Below are 16,798 nucleotides of genomic sequence, written 5' to 3'. Positions count from 1 at the left end.
ATTGAAATACTCTCTATAAGAAACATCGACTAACAAACAAATTTAACTTTTATTTTTTTCTTCTTCTCCATATTTACACAATGTATAACGGGATGCCAGTCATAAGCCTTCAAATACATATAACCATGACGATGATGGCCGACATCTCTTCGAACATATCTCTACATTCGCCCTAAACTATATACAAAGTACATCGATCAGTGTGGCATAACGCGTGTTTTTAGAGAGAAAGAGAATATACGCATACACGATTTCACAGTAATAAAAAATATGGAACATTTCAGAAAACGGGAGAAAAAACCAACAAAAACAGTGATTAAGAACACACGTACAATACATAACTATTCCACTCATTTGAAAATGGTGAAATATTTCAGAATCGTCAAAATAAAACGGTAAATTTTCTTTCAAAGTATGGAATCATTAATAATGTGACTTATCTATCGTTTCCAAGTGTTTTTTATTTTAAAAAAATAAATTTCTCCTTCCCCTTCCAGAGCACAGACGATAGGATTCTCACAATTTACGATAATATATATATATAATATGAATTCATTTCCCGAAATAAATATATATATTTTTAGAAATTTTGTACACATGGATATAGTATCATATCTACACGTCAGATTGAAAGAGGGTAAATGTCGTGTGTGTGTGGCGAGAATTTTGATAAATCATCGAAAAGGAATCTAGTTTGTGGAATTAGGCTTAATTCGATTGAAAGTGGTCCATCAGTGTGATCATGGCTTTCGGATTCGAGCATTCATCGTGCCAATAGAGAGACTATTCTAAATCCAGTGATAGCCAATCAAAGCCGATTTTGTCTATTATGGTACGTGATTATGTTGAACTGAAAAAAGAAAAAAAATGTCTTGAGCAAAATTTTCTAGATCGTTACTTACAGCATAAGCCCAAGAAAAAACTAACCTGTTACTTTTCTCATCGATAACTGCCATTGGAGAAAAAAAATAATGAATTGTGCGCACGTTTTATTTTCCCCCTTTTAATATTTCTCTTCGATACTAATCTCAAAATATAGAAACGAAAAGCATCGATTCACACAACACTGTATAACCATCGCAAACATTTTTTTTGACCTCACACGACATTGTATAATCATCACCAACATTTTATTGACCATCGCAATGGCCAAATGTTTTTGCCATTAACGCACATTTTAAATATAACTTTTTTTTCTTCTACATCAATTAATTATACAAATCGACCTCCTCGTGCTTCGATTATTGTCCGAGCAACAAAAGGACCGATTACTGACTGATGACGACAAAAATTCCACTCTGCGTCCCGATCGCATATGTACACACACATAAAACACACTAATAAATATGATCTTGACACACACAATTTCTTCCATCGAAGAATTGTTCAGGTTTTTGGTTCTTTTTTGTCGTTTTTCGCACACCGGTACGTCACAATACAAAATATGTTCTATCTCGATGCCATCCATTGAGGAGTAGCCAATAGTTATCAACATCTTAGTGCTGTTAAGGTTCTACGCACACAGTTCTTGATCTCACATATTGTCCATTCAATGCTCGTATATCATTAACCATGTTTGTTTCTTACATGTTCAGACTGAAACTGGCAACAGCGCCACTGTAACAGTTCTCGAGTCCAGAGACGTCATTCTTCTCATTCAATTACTATCCTCCAGACATGAAGGAAGCACTTCGACACAAAGTATAGCCAATAATGGTTTGAACAAACACCAAATACTGATCTTTCATATCCATGATACAGAATCGCAGAAATGTCCATTGTTAAAAAAAAAAAAAAAATGCCGCCAATATTCTTCAACAGGGAGGGAAAAAAAATACAACTTCAATGAGCACTTTTTCGTTTTAAATTAAAGCCAAGTTTCGAATATAATAATCATAAAAAAAATTTCCCCGTATGAAAAAAAGAAAGCATCAACTTGGTGTGAAAAATGAACAACAACAAATGTGTGGATGATAATTAAAAAAAAAAAAAAAAACAATTTAACAACAACGGGGGGAAAAATAAGGCAAAAACAGTGTTTCTCACATAAGAGATTGGATTTACGAAGCCGGCGGTTGGTTCTGTTGATTGACAGTTTGTTGCTTGATCACAGAATGGCCCGAGAACTTCTTCTGCGACTGATTCAGTTGTTTGAGAGTCTCTGGGCTGGCATTGGCCCTGAGGATGTCGTTCTCGTGCTCGAGCTGGGAGATTCGCTCGAGCAGCTCGGTTATCTTCTCCTTCAGGACCTCGACCTCCTCTCGGACCGCAAACATCAGATGGCTCTTGACTAAATCCTGCCGAAGAGAGATATTTAATTAATTGACTATCAATGGCAAAATAACATTTTAAGCGATAGACTCGTGGCTTCTTATAGCTAATGGCCAGTTTTAAAAAGACATTTTTAATTTCAGTTATTTTTCTGGTTTTTATTCATTTTTAAAGTTTCTACAGACTTTTTGCCCACCCTGTATCTTTGTATCAGCCAGCTGTTGAAAACTTTTGTATGGATAGCGGAGAGTGACACGTGACTCCTTAGAGATATATGGTTTTTGTTTGCCAAAAGTGCTCCATCGGATCTTGATCCTTCTGTTTATTTCATTAATGATTCTGTTCACAGTGGTAATTTATTGTCCCAAGTATACATCACATTCTACTTTTTCTATTTCTGTGTTGTTAAGCAGGACCGTCTTCTTCAAAGCAAAGCGATTGAACATAACTAGTCTTTTGCAGATTCATTTTCAAACCCACCTCACTACTTGCCTTCACAAATTCTTGGATAATTTCTTTTCTAGATCGTCTGGATTACAGCTGATAATAACAATGTTGCCAGCAAAATGGTTGAGAATTCTCCATTTATTCCTTTCTCATCTCAATCGTTTTATGAATACTTCTAAAACAGTGGCAAAAAGAACTTTGGCGAGCTTGCCTGACTCTTTTCCAAGTTTAATCTTTGCATTTGCTTTATCCAAACGAATCGTTGCAGTTACTTTGTCATATATTTTATATGAATATTGATGTATTTCTTCTTTAACAACGGCAGATGTGAAAAAAAAAACTTACTCAAAATCAATGAAGGCCATACACAACGGTAATTTGTATTCCTTGTGTCTTTCTATGATTTCCCTGACTGTTTGGATGTGATCTATTGTGAGTCATTAATATAGGTAATATGCAGTTTTTATTTTAGTCAGTGTTCTAGGGTTAAAGATTGGAGGTTTTTTTTTTCACGGATGAGGAACACCCTCACATTTGTTTGAATTTGAATAATTTTAAATAAGAATAACTTTGGTTCGAACATATTCAGTCACTAAAGGAAGCCATTTGATAAGCATATAGCAAGACAAAGAAACTGGAAACTCACCATTGCTTGTTCTATTTTGTTATCTATAGCGACTGTACTTGCTCCAGTGGAAGCAGCACTGAAAAGGTAAAAGAAAAAGTTCAATCAGACACAAAAGAAAAAAAAAGTCATCATCAAAAGCATATTTACCAATAAGAAAACGAAAAATACGAAAGAATTGAAACCATTTTTTAAACATCGAGACGGCCGTAGTTTCGTGGTCGGCCTAAACCACCATTTTTTCATTAGCAATTTTCCCGAGAACGAGCCTCATAGTTTTTATTATTATCCTTTATATTGATGAAGTATTCAGCAAACCAGAGTGAGGGAGGGGGCAAGGTTTTAAAAACTAAAGTGTACAAAAACTCAAAACTGAAATATGATTTTCATAAAAAAATAGAACAAATAAGAACTTGAACTTATTTATTGGCATGAGCATATCAATTCAAGCAGTGATCATCAAAGCAAGGCCGTCTTAAGAGTATCATGGGCCCCCGGGCCAAATGATTTTTGTGAGGCCCTACCGAACGAATTCTCGAAAATTTCAACCAGATCTAATTTTTGTGAAGCCCCTCTTCGCTTGAGGCCGTGCCCGGGTGGGCCCATGCCTTAAGAGGGCACTGCATCAAAGGTTCGTGTTCAAATCCCCCCCCCCCCCCAATTTCAGAATCATCCAAATTACGCCGACGAAGTCCTAAAATACGATTTTTAGCATAATGATTCAAAACAATCACACTGAACGAATCACAAAGAACCTTTCATCAATGCTACAACGAAAGACTCTCTCCAATTCGAAAAAAACCAAGGCCCCGCCTACTCTATCGATGACGTCATCGCGCGGAAAAATTCCAACATAATTAAGCGAATCGCAAACATCGTTCCATGCGCAGGACAGCAGACGACTGGGAGCAAGCCCCGCCCTCTACAAATGACGTCACCACTCGAAAAATTTGGTTTTTCTTTGTTTCAGATGACAAGAATAATAGTAGAAAAAATAGGAATTACCGGAATAACCAGAAAACCGAAAGCGCGGGAAAAAAAAGGGGGTGTTCTTGACGTCACCATCACGCTCCATGTCACACACGCATGCACATGTTGCAAGAAGTCGGAGCTCCGGTTCGTGCCCTTGGCAAAAAAACAGCCACATATAATAAGTAATTGGTTTAAAAAAAAAAAAAAAAACGGGTTATTTTGCATGCATGTGTGGTCCACATACTTACTCAGCGAAGAAGAGGACGTCCAGAAAGAAAAATGAATAATTGCATACATAAAAAATATGCATGCATGGGCATCTCCCCTCGGGCCGATCTTCAAGGTCACGGAAAACACACTTTTATTCAGTATCCTAAGATCATTGGAACTGAATTTGGGGGCCCAATTCTTATATGATATTGGGTTTACATTAGGACTCGGGTTAAAGTTACTCCTTTCGTAACGAATCGCATACTTCACATAGGAAGGCCCTATCCAAAGCGAGTGGATAGGGCTTCCGTACAAGGGTCCTGGTGCGAAAATAATCGTGTTGGGGGGTGAGGACCAGGGTCGGGGTCCGAATTTCTTTTATATACAGTCGAATACCGTAATAGCGGAAATCTCGTTTTAACGGAACACTTTTCTAATCCCTCAGATGAGTTTGCATAGGAGCAATATATAACGAAATTCCGTTTTAACGAAGTGATTTCTCCGGTCTCTCGTTACAACGGGATTCTCGACTGCACTGATTATTTTAAATTATTTAGATCTCCAGAGGTGAAGCGCTACCATTTTTGCTTATTTTTACAAACACCGTATTTCAATCTTCCAAATTTCCGATTATGAAGAACGTCTCCCCACACCGGTACGCGTCTACCATTTTATAATCATCAGGGGGCTCCACGAAAAGAAATGTTCCGGGCCCCCTATACTGTACCAGTAGAGTAGTTACTCTCGAAAGAAAAAAAATCGTACTACCAAATCCCATTATTACAAAGGCTCCCGGGCAGGACAGGTGTTTTAAACCGGGACGCCTGTAGAGCACGGAATCTACAGTTGCATACACGGCCCCGTGCATAAAGGGGAGAGACATCCTGAAGGTGTTGGGGCATGCAAATTTTCCAAACAAACACCTTTTCCAGTTTTGCAATTTTTAAATACTATGAAATTTTCTGCGTCTAACCTGTGTTAAAGTTTTTGTTCTGCCTGTACTAAAAATATTTGTAAAACAAACTGAAGAGCCAAAAAAACTGGTACGGGCATGCGTATGCAAATAAAGAGATATGGAACCAATCAGAGTACGGCGCTGCGGTCGGCAACGCCTATATAACACAACAAGTGTTGTTAGATCGGTTACTGCTGCTACAATGGCAGGTTATCGAGATTTAAGTGAGTTTGAACGTGGTGTTATAGTCGGCGCACGAGGGATGGGACATAGCATCTCCGAGGTAGCGATGAAATTTGGATTTTCACGTACGACCATTTCACGAGTGTACCGTGAATATCGGGAATCCGGTAAAAAATTAAATCTACGACATCGCTGAGGCCGGAAAAAGATCATGCAAGAACGGGACGACTGACGAGAATCATTAAACGGGACAGACGTGCAACCCTTCTGCAAATTGCTGCAGATTTCAATGCTGGGCCATCAACAAGTGTCAGCGTGCGAACCATTCACCGAAACATCATCGATATGGGCTTTCGGAGCCGAAGGCCCACTCGTGTACCCTTGATGACTGCACGACACAAAGCTTTACGCCTCGCCTGGGCCCGACAACACCGACATTGGACTGTTGAGGACTGGAAACACGTTTCCTGGTCTGACGAGTCTCGGTTCCAATCGCTTCGAGCTGATGGACGTGTACGGGTATGGAGACAACCTCATGAATTCATGGACCCTACATGTCAACAGGGGACTGTTCAAGCTGGTGGAGGCTCTGTGATGGTATGGGGCGTGTGCAGATGGCGTGATATGGGACCCCTGATACGTCTAGATACGACTCTGACAGGTACGTAAGCATCCTGTCTGATCACCTGCACCCATTCATGTCCATTGTGCATTCCAACGGACTTGGGACAATTTCAGCAGGACAATGCGACACCCCACACGTCCAGAATTGCCACAAAGTGGCTCCAGGAACACTCTTCTGACTTTAGACACTTCCGCTGGCCACCTAAATCCCCAGACATGAACATTATTGAACATATCTGGGATGCCTTGCAACGTGCTGTTCAGAAGAGATCTCCACCCCCTCTTACTCCTACGGATTTATGGACAGCCCTGCAGGATTCATGCTGTCAATTATCTCCAGCACTACTTCAGACATTAGTCGAGTCCATGCCACGTCGTGTTGCGGCACTTCTGCGGGCTCCCGGGGGCCCTATACGATATTAGGTTCGGGTTATTAACCAATCGGAGACGAGACGCGGGTTTCCAGAATCTGAAATACGGACGCACTACGTTATCACACCCTTATACAATAAATTCATAAAAAAAAATGAGGCTTGTGAAATCCTAGCTAACCTAGTTGCCCATCCGGCAAGTTAATGTTGGATCATGCATTAGATACAGGGCACCGTTTTTTCTAGAAAGCCCCCCCCCCCCCCACACACACACCCTCTCATGGGAGAGCTGACAGGACACCACCCCGGTTTGGATATATAACTATTTTCATTTCACATAATAAATTTACCGCAAAGGGGGCCCGTGAAAAATTACTAGCCCAGGTGCCCGCCCTAAAATATGACCTAATATACGGGTCCTTCTCACGAAGTTGAATTAAAAAATCCATAGGACTAAGAGATAGGCAAATCCTATTTCAGCACTTAACTCAATAGTGTCCGAAAAACTTTGTATTCCATCAGCCCAAGGGCGTACCCAGGATCTGAACTAGAGGTGGGGGGAGGGGGGCAACTCACTGGTACTAAATTGATACGTCAATGATGTGTGTCAATTAATACACTTTAATTTCTCTTCTGGGGGGGGGGGCAGGCCCATGTACATCAGCCCCTTCTTCAGATATTTTTCTTTTCTCTCATCGCCCCCAACTCAAGTAAACCCATAGGATCTTATGTTAAATCTGTAGAGCTTCCATCGCCCCCCCCCCGGGGATGATATTGCCCAGTTTGGGAAACACTAACACTATTTATGCTAGACACTCGCAAAATTTTCTATACATAGAATTTTTTTTTTAATAAATAAATAACAACTATATATAAAATAACTTGGACAAGCACTGATACTCTGAGCCAGTGATTCCCAACGTGGGCGTTAACGCCCCGGAACAAGAGCTTCCAGGGAGGCGGTAGAAGCTACGGGTATAGCATAGGATTCAATGGGTTAGATTGCGTTGGGGGGCGATGGGACTTAAAAAAGGTTGGAAAACTATGCTCTGAGCAATCGAATTTTTGCGTCAATTTTATGGCGGGGACAACAGATTTCTAAACTTCCTCCGTTTTGCCAGAACACACGAGAGCGTTGCATTTTCAAAACTAAGTCTTTAGATGAAACATTACTGCAGCTTGATGTTGCAACCAAGGGAAATTTGGATTTTGTTCACTCCCCACCACCCTAACTTATGACTCACCTATTGCCAAGGAGAAAGAGATTTTTTACACGTTTTGCAACAATGACCATAAACTAAGCACGTTGAAAAAACGCGTGCTTTTCAGGAATAATAGAGATCTCTTAACTGTGGTGGATTCAAATCTATTATATATAGGCCTATTTCTCATCACAAACTAGTCAGGAGAAGGGCATTTATATACAAATACAACGACACTCGCAAAAAGACACTCGCCTCTTTTTTTCCTGAATAAGTCTAATTTGTGAATTAATTTACAATTTTCTAATTGATTTAAAGGGAGAAGTGATGGCTACGTTCTTCTCTTAGCCCTTTTCAACCCAAAATTTGATAGGCCGCACCTGGTGCTGTAGGACTTGAACCAATGTTTTCCAAATGTCACATATAGGTGAAAAAAAAGGTGGGGAAAATTTTTATTTTGCTATAAACTATTGATAAAAAGTACAGGGTGGGCAAAAAAAGTCCGTAGAAACTTGCATAAAAACCGGCGAAATAACCGAAATAAAAAACGGTTTTGCAGGGTTAGCATCGCTATGTCACGGGAATTTTTTTTAGGATAGGGGGAAAAAAAACCTTCAAAAAACAGCGGATAGGTGGCGCTGACGTGCATAAGTCAAAGAAAAGATGCGCAAATAACAAACAGAATGCCCCAAGTGTTCCGCATGACCAGGGCCGTATATATATATATATATATATACCATTTTTAGTGTATTTTCAAAAGCCAGGGGAATGACGGGCCTGCGCATGACCACCACTACAGGGTTAACCGTCTCATTCGCACATTTCCACCGAAGTCGCTCGTACCAGCGCCACCTATCGGCTGTTTTAGAGTCCCCCCCCCGTCTTAAAAAAATTCCCGTGACGTAGCTATGCTGACCCTGCACAAAAAACCGTTTTTTATTTCTGTTATTTTTCCGGTTTCTATGGATTTTTTTAAAGTTTCTACGGACTTTTTGGACACCCTGTACTAGAAATTATGAAAAAAAAATTACATGTGAAAAAGTGCACTGGTCCTACACGTATATAGTATTGGAAAATAATATGTATTCTATTTTTTTTTTAAACATAGAAAGCTATTTCAAAATTTGAAAAATTGGCTGGGGACAAAAAAGATTGTGAAGCTATGGTCTACACCAGTGATTCCTAACATGGGCGTTAACGCCCCCTAGGGGGCGATGGAATGCTCGAGAGGGGCGGTAGAAGCACAGGGTATAAAATGAGATCCTATGGGTTAGATTGCGTTGGGAGAAAATAATTTCTGAAGAAGGGGGCGATGGGACAAAAAAGGTTGGGAAATTATGGTCCACGCCATAGTTTCCCAAACTGTTTTGTTCCATCGCCCCCTTCACCAGAATTTTTTTTCTGTCATCGCCCCCCAACTCAAGTGAACCCATAAGGTCCTATGCTAAATCGGTAGCTTCTATCGTCCACCAGGGGGCGATATTGCCCACTTTGGGAAACACTGGTCTATACGGTAGTCAAATTCGTCCCAAACTTTTTTGCGAGTATGTTTGCATCCACTGCGAGTGGATTTCTGTGGACTACGAGCGAAACTCTGTCGGATGCGCTCCGCATTTTCGTCTGACAGGCGGGGGCGGCCAGGGGGAATTTTCCTTTACACACACAACCCGCTCCTAAGGAGTCATTCAAGTATTACGTCAGTATCGAGGGGGTTGAAGGTTGCTTATCAAAGGTGGTTGCGTCATCAACCACCCTTTTTGAAGATAGGAAATATATTCTAAGCTGCTGACAGGGGGGGGGGGGGAGGGGGTCAAAAATGGCTGAAAATCTGCTTACGTAATACTTGATCGGCCCCTAATGCTCTGAGCGGTAGGAAGTTCAACACCAGGGTATCGTCGACGAAAAGTTGTTGCTGGAAAGTTGTTACGGGCTCGCACTTCGCGAAGCTTAAGAACACAGAACGATTTCTGTTGCGCAGTCGCCACCTTGACAAACACTGAAGTGGCGGCCGAAGGAAGAGCGTCAGCGCTACCTGTCGGCAACTGCGTGAAAAAAACTCGAGATTTCCCCTTCTTTCTACCAGTACATTATTCGATCAAAACGGATGATTCTTTTTGAAACACCCTAAACGCAAACGGCTGGAATGACCTCGTGAGAATGGCCCATACATAATCAAATATGTCTCGGGCCTTTGAGTGGAGCCAACCCTATGTGTAAGGCCATGCTTAATACACCAAAAGCTCGAGTCACTGCCTGTTCCTTATAAGTTCGGGACATGGGCAAAAAAAAAAAAACCTCCAACTTTTGCGCATCCCCCCCCCTCACACAACTAGTCTTCTAGGCAGCCAATGGCGGGGACCTGGGGTGCGAGAAACAGGTCCTGGCTCGAGCCCCGGTTGACGAAGGCTGCGGGTGACCCTGGGTCTTGGGAGCAATTCGGAAACAAAATTATGCTACACTTTGCTAAATCATCAAAGAGGCAAGAGGGACGACTGTTAACTGTCTAAAAGCGCCATGGGTCCCAAGCCCTACAGTTTACCCTACGTATTTGGGACCCGGTGTGTCGATCGTTTCACCCCCCCCCCCACCCACTTTCCTTTAGGGATTGCTGGCCTTAGAGAAAACTCAGCAAATGGATTTAGGGTTTTGTCGCCGGCGGGGTATTCACTAACTTGGCGGCCCTTCTCCCGTTATAACTAATGTTATACATATTATAGTATACCGTATAATATTATAAAACAACCAATAATAGTTAATAGCCGTTGTGGTGGTCATAGTGACATGAATTTTCGAAATTACTTTTTGATGGCGATGACAGACTGGTGGACGGCTGAAGTTGGTTTTCTGTGGTTCCGAACTTCGAGACGTGAAGGCGAGCCGATATTCCCCCGTTGGAGAAAGTCTCGCCGCAAAGAGCAGCACACATGCAACGCCAGAAAATATTCAATCATTGCGCTTCACTCATTGTTTGAAAAACGGACAGCAGCGTCAAAGTTCACACAGAGGACACTAGATACCCGTTCGGACCGTTAGGTAAAACATGAACACTTCTGGCACAACACATTTGGTAGCGAATTGCCCCCATGGCGATGCACTGAATCTGTGCTCAGTTTGAGAGAAAGTCTTCCGGCCAGCTGGTCTGGTTAATTAGCAACAGTCGGATGCCACAGGTGCTCCTTTAGCTTATCTTACAAGACATGACATAAATCTTCCACCACTGGGGGGAAAAAACGGTCTTGTGACGTCACGTGCAACGAAACGACGGTGATTAATTAGGACATCGTCTGCTTTTTCTCTGAAGCACTACCAGTCATGCTCATCTACATTCTGCAGTCTTATATAGACCCCCTTGGGGCTGTTTGAGGTTCTAATCAATCGCATTTTATGAGTCATCACCATGGCCGTCTTTTGAAAAGACACTAAAAATGGTATATATAGGTCCCCCCTCCCCCTCGGCTTTTGAAAATACACTAAGGGGCCGTTCAAGTATTACGTCATCATCGATGAGGAGGAGGGGTTTTCCGATTCGCTGACTTTTGATGGCGGGGGGGGGGGGGGAGTAGGCAGGCCCGGACTTAAGCAGGTGCGAAAGGTGCGGTCGCACCGGGCCGCAATTTTCCTGAAAGAAAAGAAACCCTTCCTTTTAAAGAGACCCTTTTCTTCTGAAATGGGAAACATTTGTGAAAAATTAAATTTTTTCCCTCTGCAACTTACATTTGGTGGGAAGAGAAGCAGCTTTAGGCTCAACCCCAATAACATCAAAGCGCTGATAGCCATTTCAATTAGTGGAGGAATTTCGATGTGCATATGCGTAGACTTGTATTGGGGGTCAACCCCCCCCCCCCCAATATTTGTAATACTAATGGAAACATTGGGTTTAAACATTGGGTTTTACAGCCCCCCTTTCCTCGCCAATACTTTTTGAACCCTTCCAATATTTCCAATGATGGCCGCAACCAGATGTTTGGCCAGCTGTAGGAAAGCACGCATTTTGGCTATCCTCTCTAATATTGAAGAAGAGGCTAAAGCAGTGATTTCCAACGTGGGCGTTAACGCCCCGTGGGGGGCGATGGAATGTTCCAGGGGGGCGGTAGAAGCCACTGGTATAACATAGGATCCTATGGTTTAAATTGCGATGGGAGGAAAAAAAATTTCTGAAGAAGGGGGGGGGGGCGATGGGCCAAAAAGGTTGGGAAACTATGTTTTAAACCAGTGATTCCCAACGTGGGCGTTAACGCCCCCTGGGGGGCGGTAGAAGCTACGGGTATAGCATAGGATCCCATGGGTTAGATTGCGTTGGGGGGGCGCTGAGAGAAAAAAAATTCTGAAGAAGGGGGCGATGGGACAAAAAAGGTTGGGAAACTATGGGCTAAAGGATGAAATTTGTGGGTCTCTCGGGTCTGGCACCCGGGACATCAGATCCGCCTACTCTCCCCCCCCCCTCCAGTATACAATAAAAAAGAATATAATCAGAGGTGGATTATATTCTTTTATCGGCGGGCGCACTGGACACGCGCCCATTGCCCCGAATTCTACAGGGCCCCCGCAAAACCTAAACTTCACACTTTTTTCTAATTTAAGGGGCCCCAATATTTCCTTTTGCTCCCGGGACCTCAACCAACACCCCCATAGATAAGATCTTATCTATAAGGGTGTTGCCTTGACCGACTTTATACTGTATAATAATAATAAAAAAGGACTTCTTTGTCAACACACATTCTGATTTTGATCTCCATCACACTGTCTGCAAAATTTTCGTTGCACGTTGTAAAACCAAGACTACCAAAATATTTCGGTTCGCAACTTGGGAAGTTCGTAAATCGGGGAGTAATTACATACATTTTTTTCAGAGGGAGCCGCAATTTTTTTTTTTTTTTTGCACCGGGCCGCAAAATTCTCAAGTCCGGCCCTGGGGGGGGGGGGGAGGTTTGGATAATGCTTACGTCATCAACCACCCTATACGAAAATATGAGTTAGGATTCAGAGGGGCAGAGATGATGACGACATTTTGCTGACAAGGGGGAGAGGGGGTCCAAAATGGCTAAAAATTTGCTTACGTAATACTTGAACCGCCCCCTAAATATATATATATAGACCCCCCCCCCGGCTTTTGAAAATACACTAAAAATGGTATATATATATATATATACACACACACACACACACACATTGAGTACGTGACCCGGAAAAAGTTGAAATGACGGCCCCCGGGGGCCGGGGAGGGGGGTCACGTTAAGGCAGGGCTCGACCAATTGAAAAATATTTAGGCGCCAATTTCTTATGGGCCAAGCACGGCATTTTGCTCGAGAAAAATGGTCCCAAATAATGTTTTCTTTCACCTGTCCCATGTTAAAATTCGAGCGCAATGAAATCAGAAAATTTCGTGTCACCCTTAGAACTCAATTTTAGCAACCACATTTAGAAAATTTTAAGCACCAATACTCATGGCCCCCACATCCTGAAACAGGGCCCCCCCCCAGGCTGAGATCTTTTGCGGGGGGGGGGCCCCTTTAAGATGAATTTATAGCGTAAAAAAACAAAAAATGGCGAAAATCGTCCCGGGCCCCAGGGCTGGAACCTCGTCAGCCTACCCCTTTTGGGGGGGGGGGGGCATGCCAATACTGATTCTGTAGTCGCCATGGCAACCTGGCACCTGGGATTGATCGAGCCCAGCCTTCACGTTCCGATTCCAAAAATTCCAAGCAATATCTCCATCAGCTGATAATTTCACGTAATTCGGGATCAGCCCTCGGGGTGTCGCAATCACGCAACCGAGGCAATACCCCGGGCACCCAGGTAAGATGATTAAAAAGAAAGAATAATAATAACAACACACACACACACAACATCCGGGGCTCTTAACTCCAGCAGCAGCTGACGACAGTATGCGGCCCTGAACTTATTATTACATCGTTTGTGGAAATGACGTCACGCGTGACGATCAACGTGCTCCATCTGTTCTTTTTTCTTTCCCTTCACTCAACAATCACAAAGAAACCGTGCGTTCACGTTTTCGGAACGGGAAATCACGAGAGAAAACGGCCATACCAGAAAAATGACACAAAAAAACCAGAAATTTTTAAAACGACGAACAGACACACAAAAAAAGTAGATCCCAAAACTAACACAAAAAAAACAATTTAAAACACGACGCGTAATTACCATAAATTAACACAATACCAGGCGGACGACATAAGCATCGACAACGCGACAGTAGATGGCGCAAGCTTATCAAAAAAAAAGATAACAGAGAAAACCAAATTATTCGGATTAATATTCCCCGCAGACGACAACAACTAATTAATAACAAAGAAGGGGGAAAAAAAATAGCAGACGACTTACTATGAGAATGGAACGCTATAGCACATTATTCCATAATCCTCCTCGATTATCTCACTGCAGACGACACACGGAACGGACGTCACCGCTAATCGGTAGCTTTATCAGTGTAAAAAAAACACACACACAAACGCAAGGACGTCGTTGTTGATTGCACCGACGTCACACAACAAACCAGTGTTGGTAAACACTGAGCAGAAGGAAAATTGTGTTTATACAACGACGGCTAAACACTCGAAATGTATTTCTTTGCTCTCTCTCTCCGCGCGAACAGAGAGGGAATTATTGCACACACAACCACACAGGACAAAGGCCTTATTCCCTGTACAAAATTATGACGCCCGCCCTTCCGAATACCACTCCAGCGAAGGAGGTTGTAGGGGAAGAGGTTGCCGTAATCTCTCGCTCGCTAAGAAAACGGCGCCAAACGGAGCCAAGGTGATCGATTTCGGATTTGCCCTGCGCGATTCTTTCCCCGCTATTGAGCTAGATGCATAGTAGATTATGCACACACACTCAGTATATAAAATAACATGGAACTTTTTAGAAGCGTGTTCCCCCCCCCCCCCGAATCCTCTTGAGGGAGCACCTACGTGTATGCGGAAACCCCTGATTGTTTAGTCTTGAAATTTGGAAAGTTTTCATCAAGGATGTTTTTAATATAAATATATAAGCTATACCACCTCCCCCTTCCCCTATTTATGAAACCCAATGTATGGTATAAGTAGGGACGCAACTAGATGCTTGGTCACTCGGGGCAAGTGCGCATTTTGGAGCCCCCTTTTAATGTTGAAGGTAAAGTTTGAGAATGAAATTTGCACCCCCTCTGGTCCGGGGCACGAGACCCGCCTACTCCCCCCCCCTAGTTGCAGCCCTGGGTATATAATACTCGTTAAAATACAGTAAATCCTGCTATAGCTAGTCTCTTATATTAATATTAGTTGTGTAGTAAATCTATAGCGCTATTTTTATTTTAAAAAATTGAAAACTCGACCCCGCTATCTCACACGCTTCTTGAATCCTTTTCAAGGCACAAGCACCGTCTACGCCCGTCATTAACCCTTACAGCGGCAATCCCGAGATATCTCGTCAAATTTGATCTGCTTTGGCACGTTCTTGAAATAGAATGCAACTTCAAGAAAGGCATAGGCGCCTGAACCTGGGAGCTCAGACTATCAGTCTCGTCGGTAAATTTGGGGGGGGGGGGGGGGGGAGAAGAGGAAAGCCATCCAAAATCCCCTCTTCCTGCGTACGCACTCTGAGTCCCGTATATACGGAAAGTTTAGCATGCTTTCTTTATATTGGTGTCTCTAAAAACAGATGCAAGATTTCGAGGTATATCGAATATGGGTTTCAATAACGCTTTTCGGGCCGTATGAAGGCCGAACACTGCATGATTTATTCAAGAACTCAATAGAAATTGCTGATGGGATCAAATTCAACAGTGCTTTGTGGGCCGAATTAGCTAAAGGACAGGAGTTCTCACGCTTTTGCCCATAATCTCGTAAATAATCGAACACTCTTTGGAGCTTCCGGTGTACACCGCAGTGCCCATGAAAAAGAGGCCTGTCGTAGACTTTTCACAAAATGAGACCATCCGAGTACTATTAGCGTTAACCTGAAGATCCCTTGATCAAACTCCGAGGGAGTCAAGGACCCACCTGAGCTACACCATGGCAGCTCATGAAATTTCAACCCCTATCGACAACCTCTCGCGCATTTCTTCTTAAAATCGAAAGACCAGACGCGCCTCCACGTTAATATTCGTGAGAACCTCTAACGTATTGGAGACGCGCCGGAGACCGTTTATTGAGTAAAAGAAAATCTGACTGCAAGAGCCATACAGAATGGACACAACCGTGGAAGACAATACTGTCCCATCACGAGTCCAAGATTCTTGGATAGATATATGTGAGAAAAGGAAAGGTGACAGAGCAGCGCGTCCGCTTTCGAGGGAGCTTGGTGTCCAGACCTAGGCTCCCACCCGGGCCGTCTGCGCCGGGGAGCATCTCTGATGGCCGTCTGCCAGAGAGTGATGGCTCCCATCTAGCCGTTGCTAGAGAGCGCTCCCATCCAGGAAGCTGGAGAGCCAAGTTTTACCAAGGGGGGACACCGCGCCGTCCCTCTACGACGGTTACAGAAAAAAAAAAAAAAAAAAAAAAAAATAGTGCAAGAAAGAAGAGTATACAAATATACAAAATGTACAGGAGATCCTATAATACACACGATAATACACATGTGATCCTATAGTTACGGCGTCGACATCAGGGAGCTTACACAAGCCCTGGGTGTGGTGAGTGGGTGAGTTGGTCGTATCGCATCTCGTTGAGGGGTTTCGGATTACACCAGCATAAAATGTTGACCGGTGGAGCGTGATCTGGTAACTGGCGGGTCAAGTTTCTTCTTAAAATCACGGAACCCTATCGCGTGATAATGAACTAAACAAACCTACCTGCGCGGATTATCAGGACTCTACAGAAAACCCAAGAGGAATGCCCGTAGGATTTATACCCCCACGAAAATCGATTCCCCCAAATGTTTAAACCACGTTTGGGAGAGGGGAGGCTTCCAAAGCTCTGGGGGGGGGGGGTGGCGGCAA

At 43.0% G+C, this 16,798-nt stretch overlaps 1 protein-coding gene across 2 annotated transcripts in view; it reads right to left on the bottom strand.

Moving 5' to 3' along the window:
* Nucleotides 1-30: 30 nt before the first annotated feature.
* Nucleotides 31-16,798, bottom strand: part of LOC149067801 (TSC22 domain family protein 4-like) — a 207,590-nt gene continuing 190,822 nt past the window's right edge. For both annotated transcript variants that reach the window (XM_089252278.1, XM_089252277.1), the window contains 2 exons: nt 3,365-3,422; nt 31-2,297 (listed from right to left, as the gene is read on the bottom strand). In XM_089252278.1, coding sequence (XP_089108404.1) covers nt 2,061-2,297; nt 3,365-3,422 — 295 coding nt within the window. In that variant the 3' untranslated portion in view covers nt 31-2,060. The remainder of the gene's footprint in view (nt 2,298-3,364; nt 3,423-16,798) is intronic.

This window comes from Pholcus phalangioides, unplaced genomic scaffold (assembly GCF_987345545.1).
Source record: "Pholcus phalangioides strain wild (caught in Gottingen) unplaced genomic scaffold, Ppha-v1.0 ptg000028l_1, whole genome shotgun sequence".
Lineage (NCBI taxonomy): Eukaryota > Metazoa > Arthropoda > Arachnida > Araneae > Pholcidae > Pholcus > Pholcus phalangioides.
This window is presented reverse-complemented; position numbering and strand designations above follow the sequence as displayed.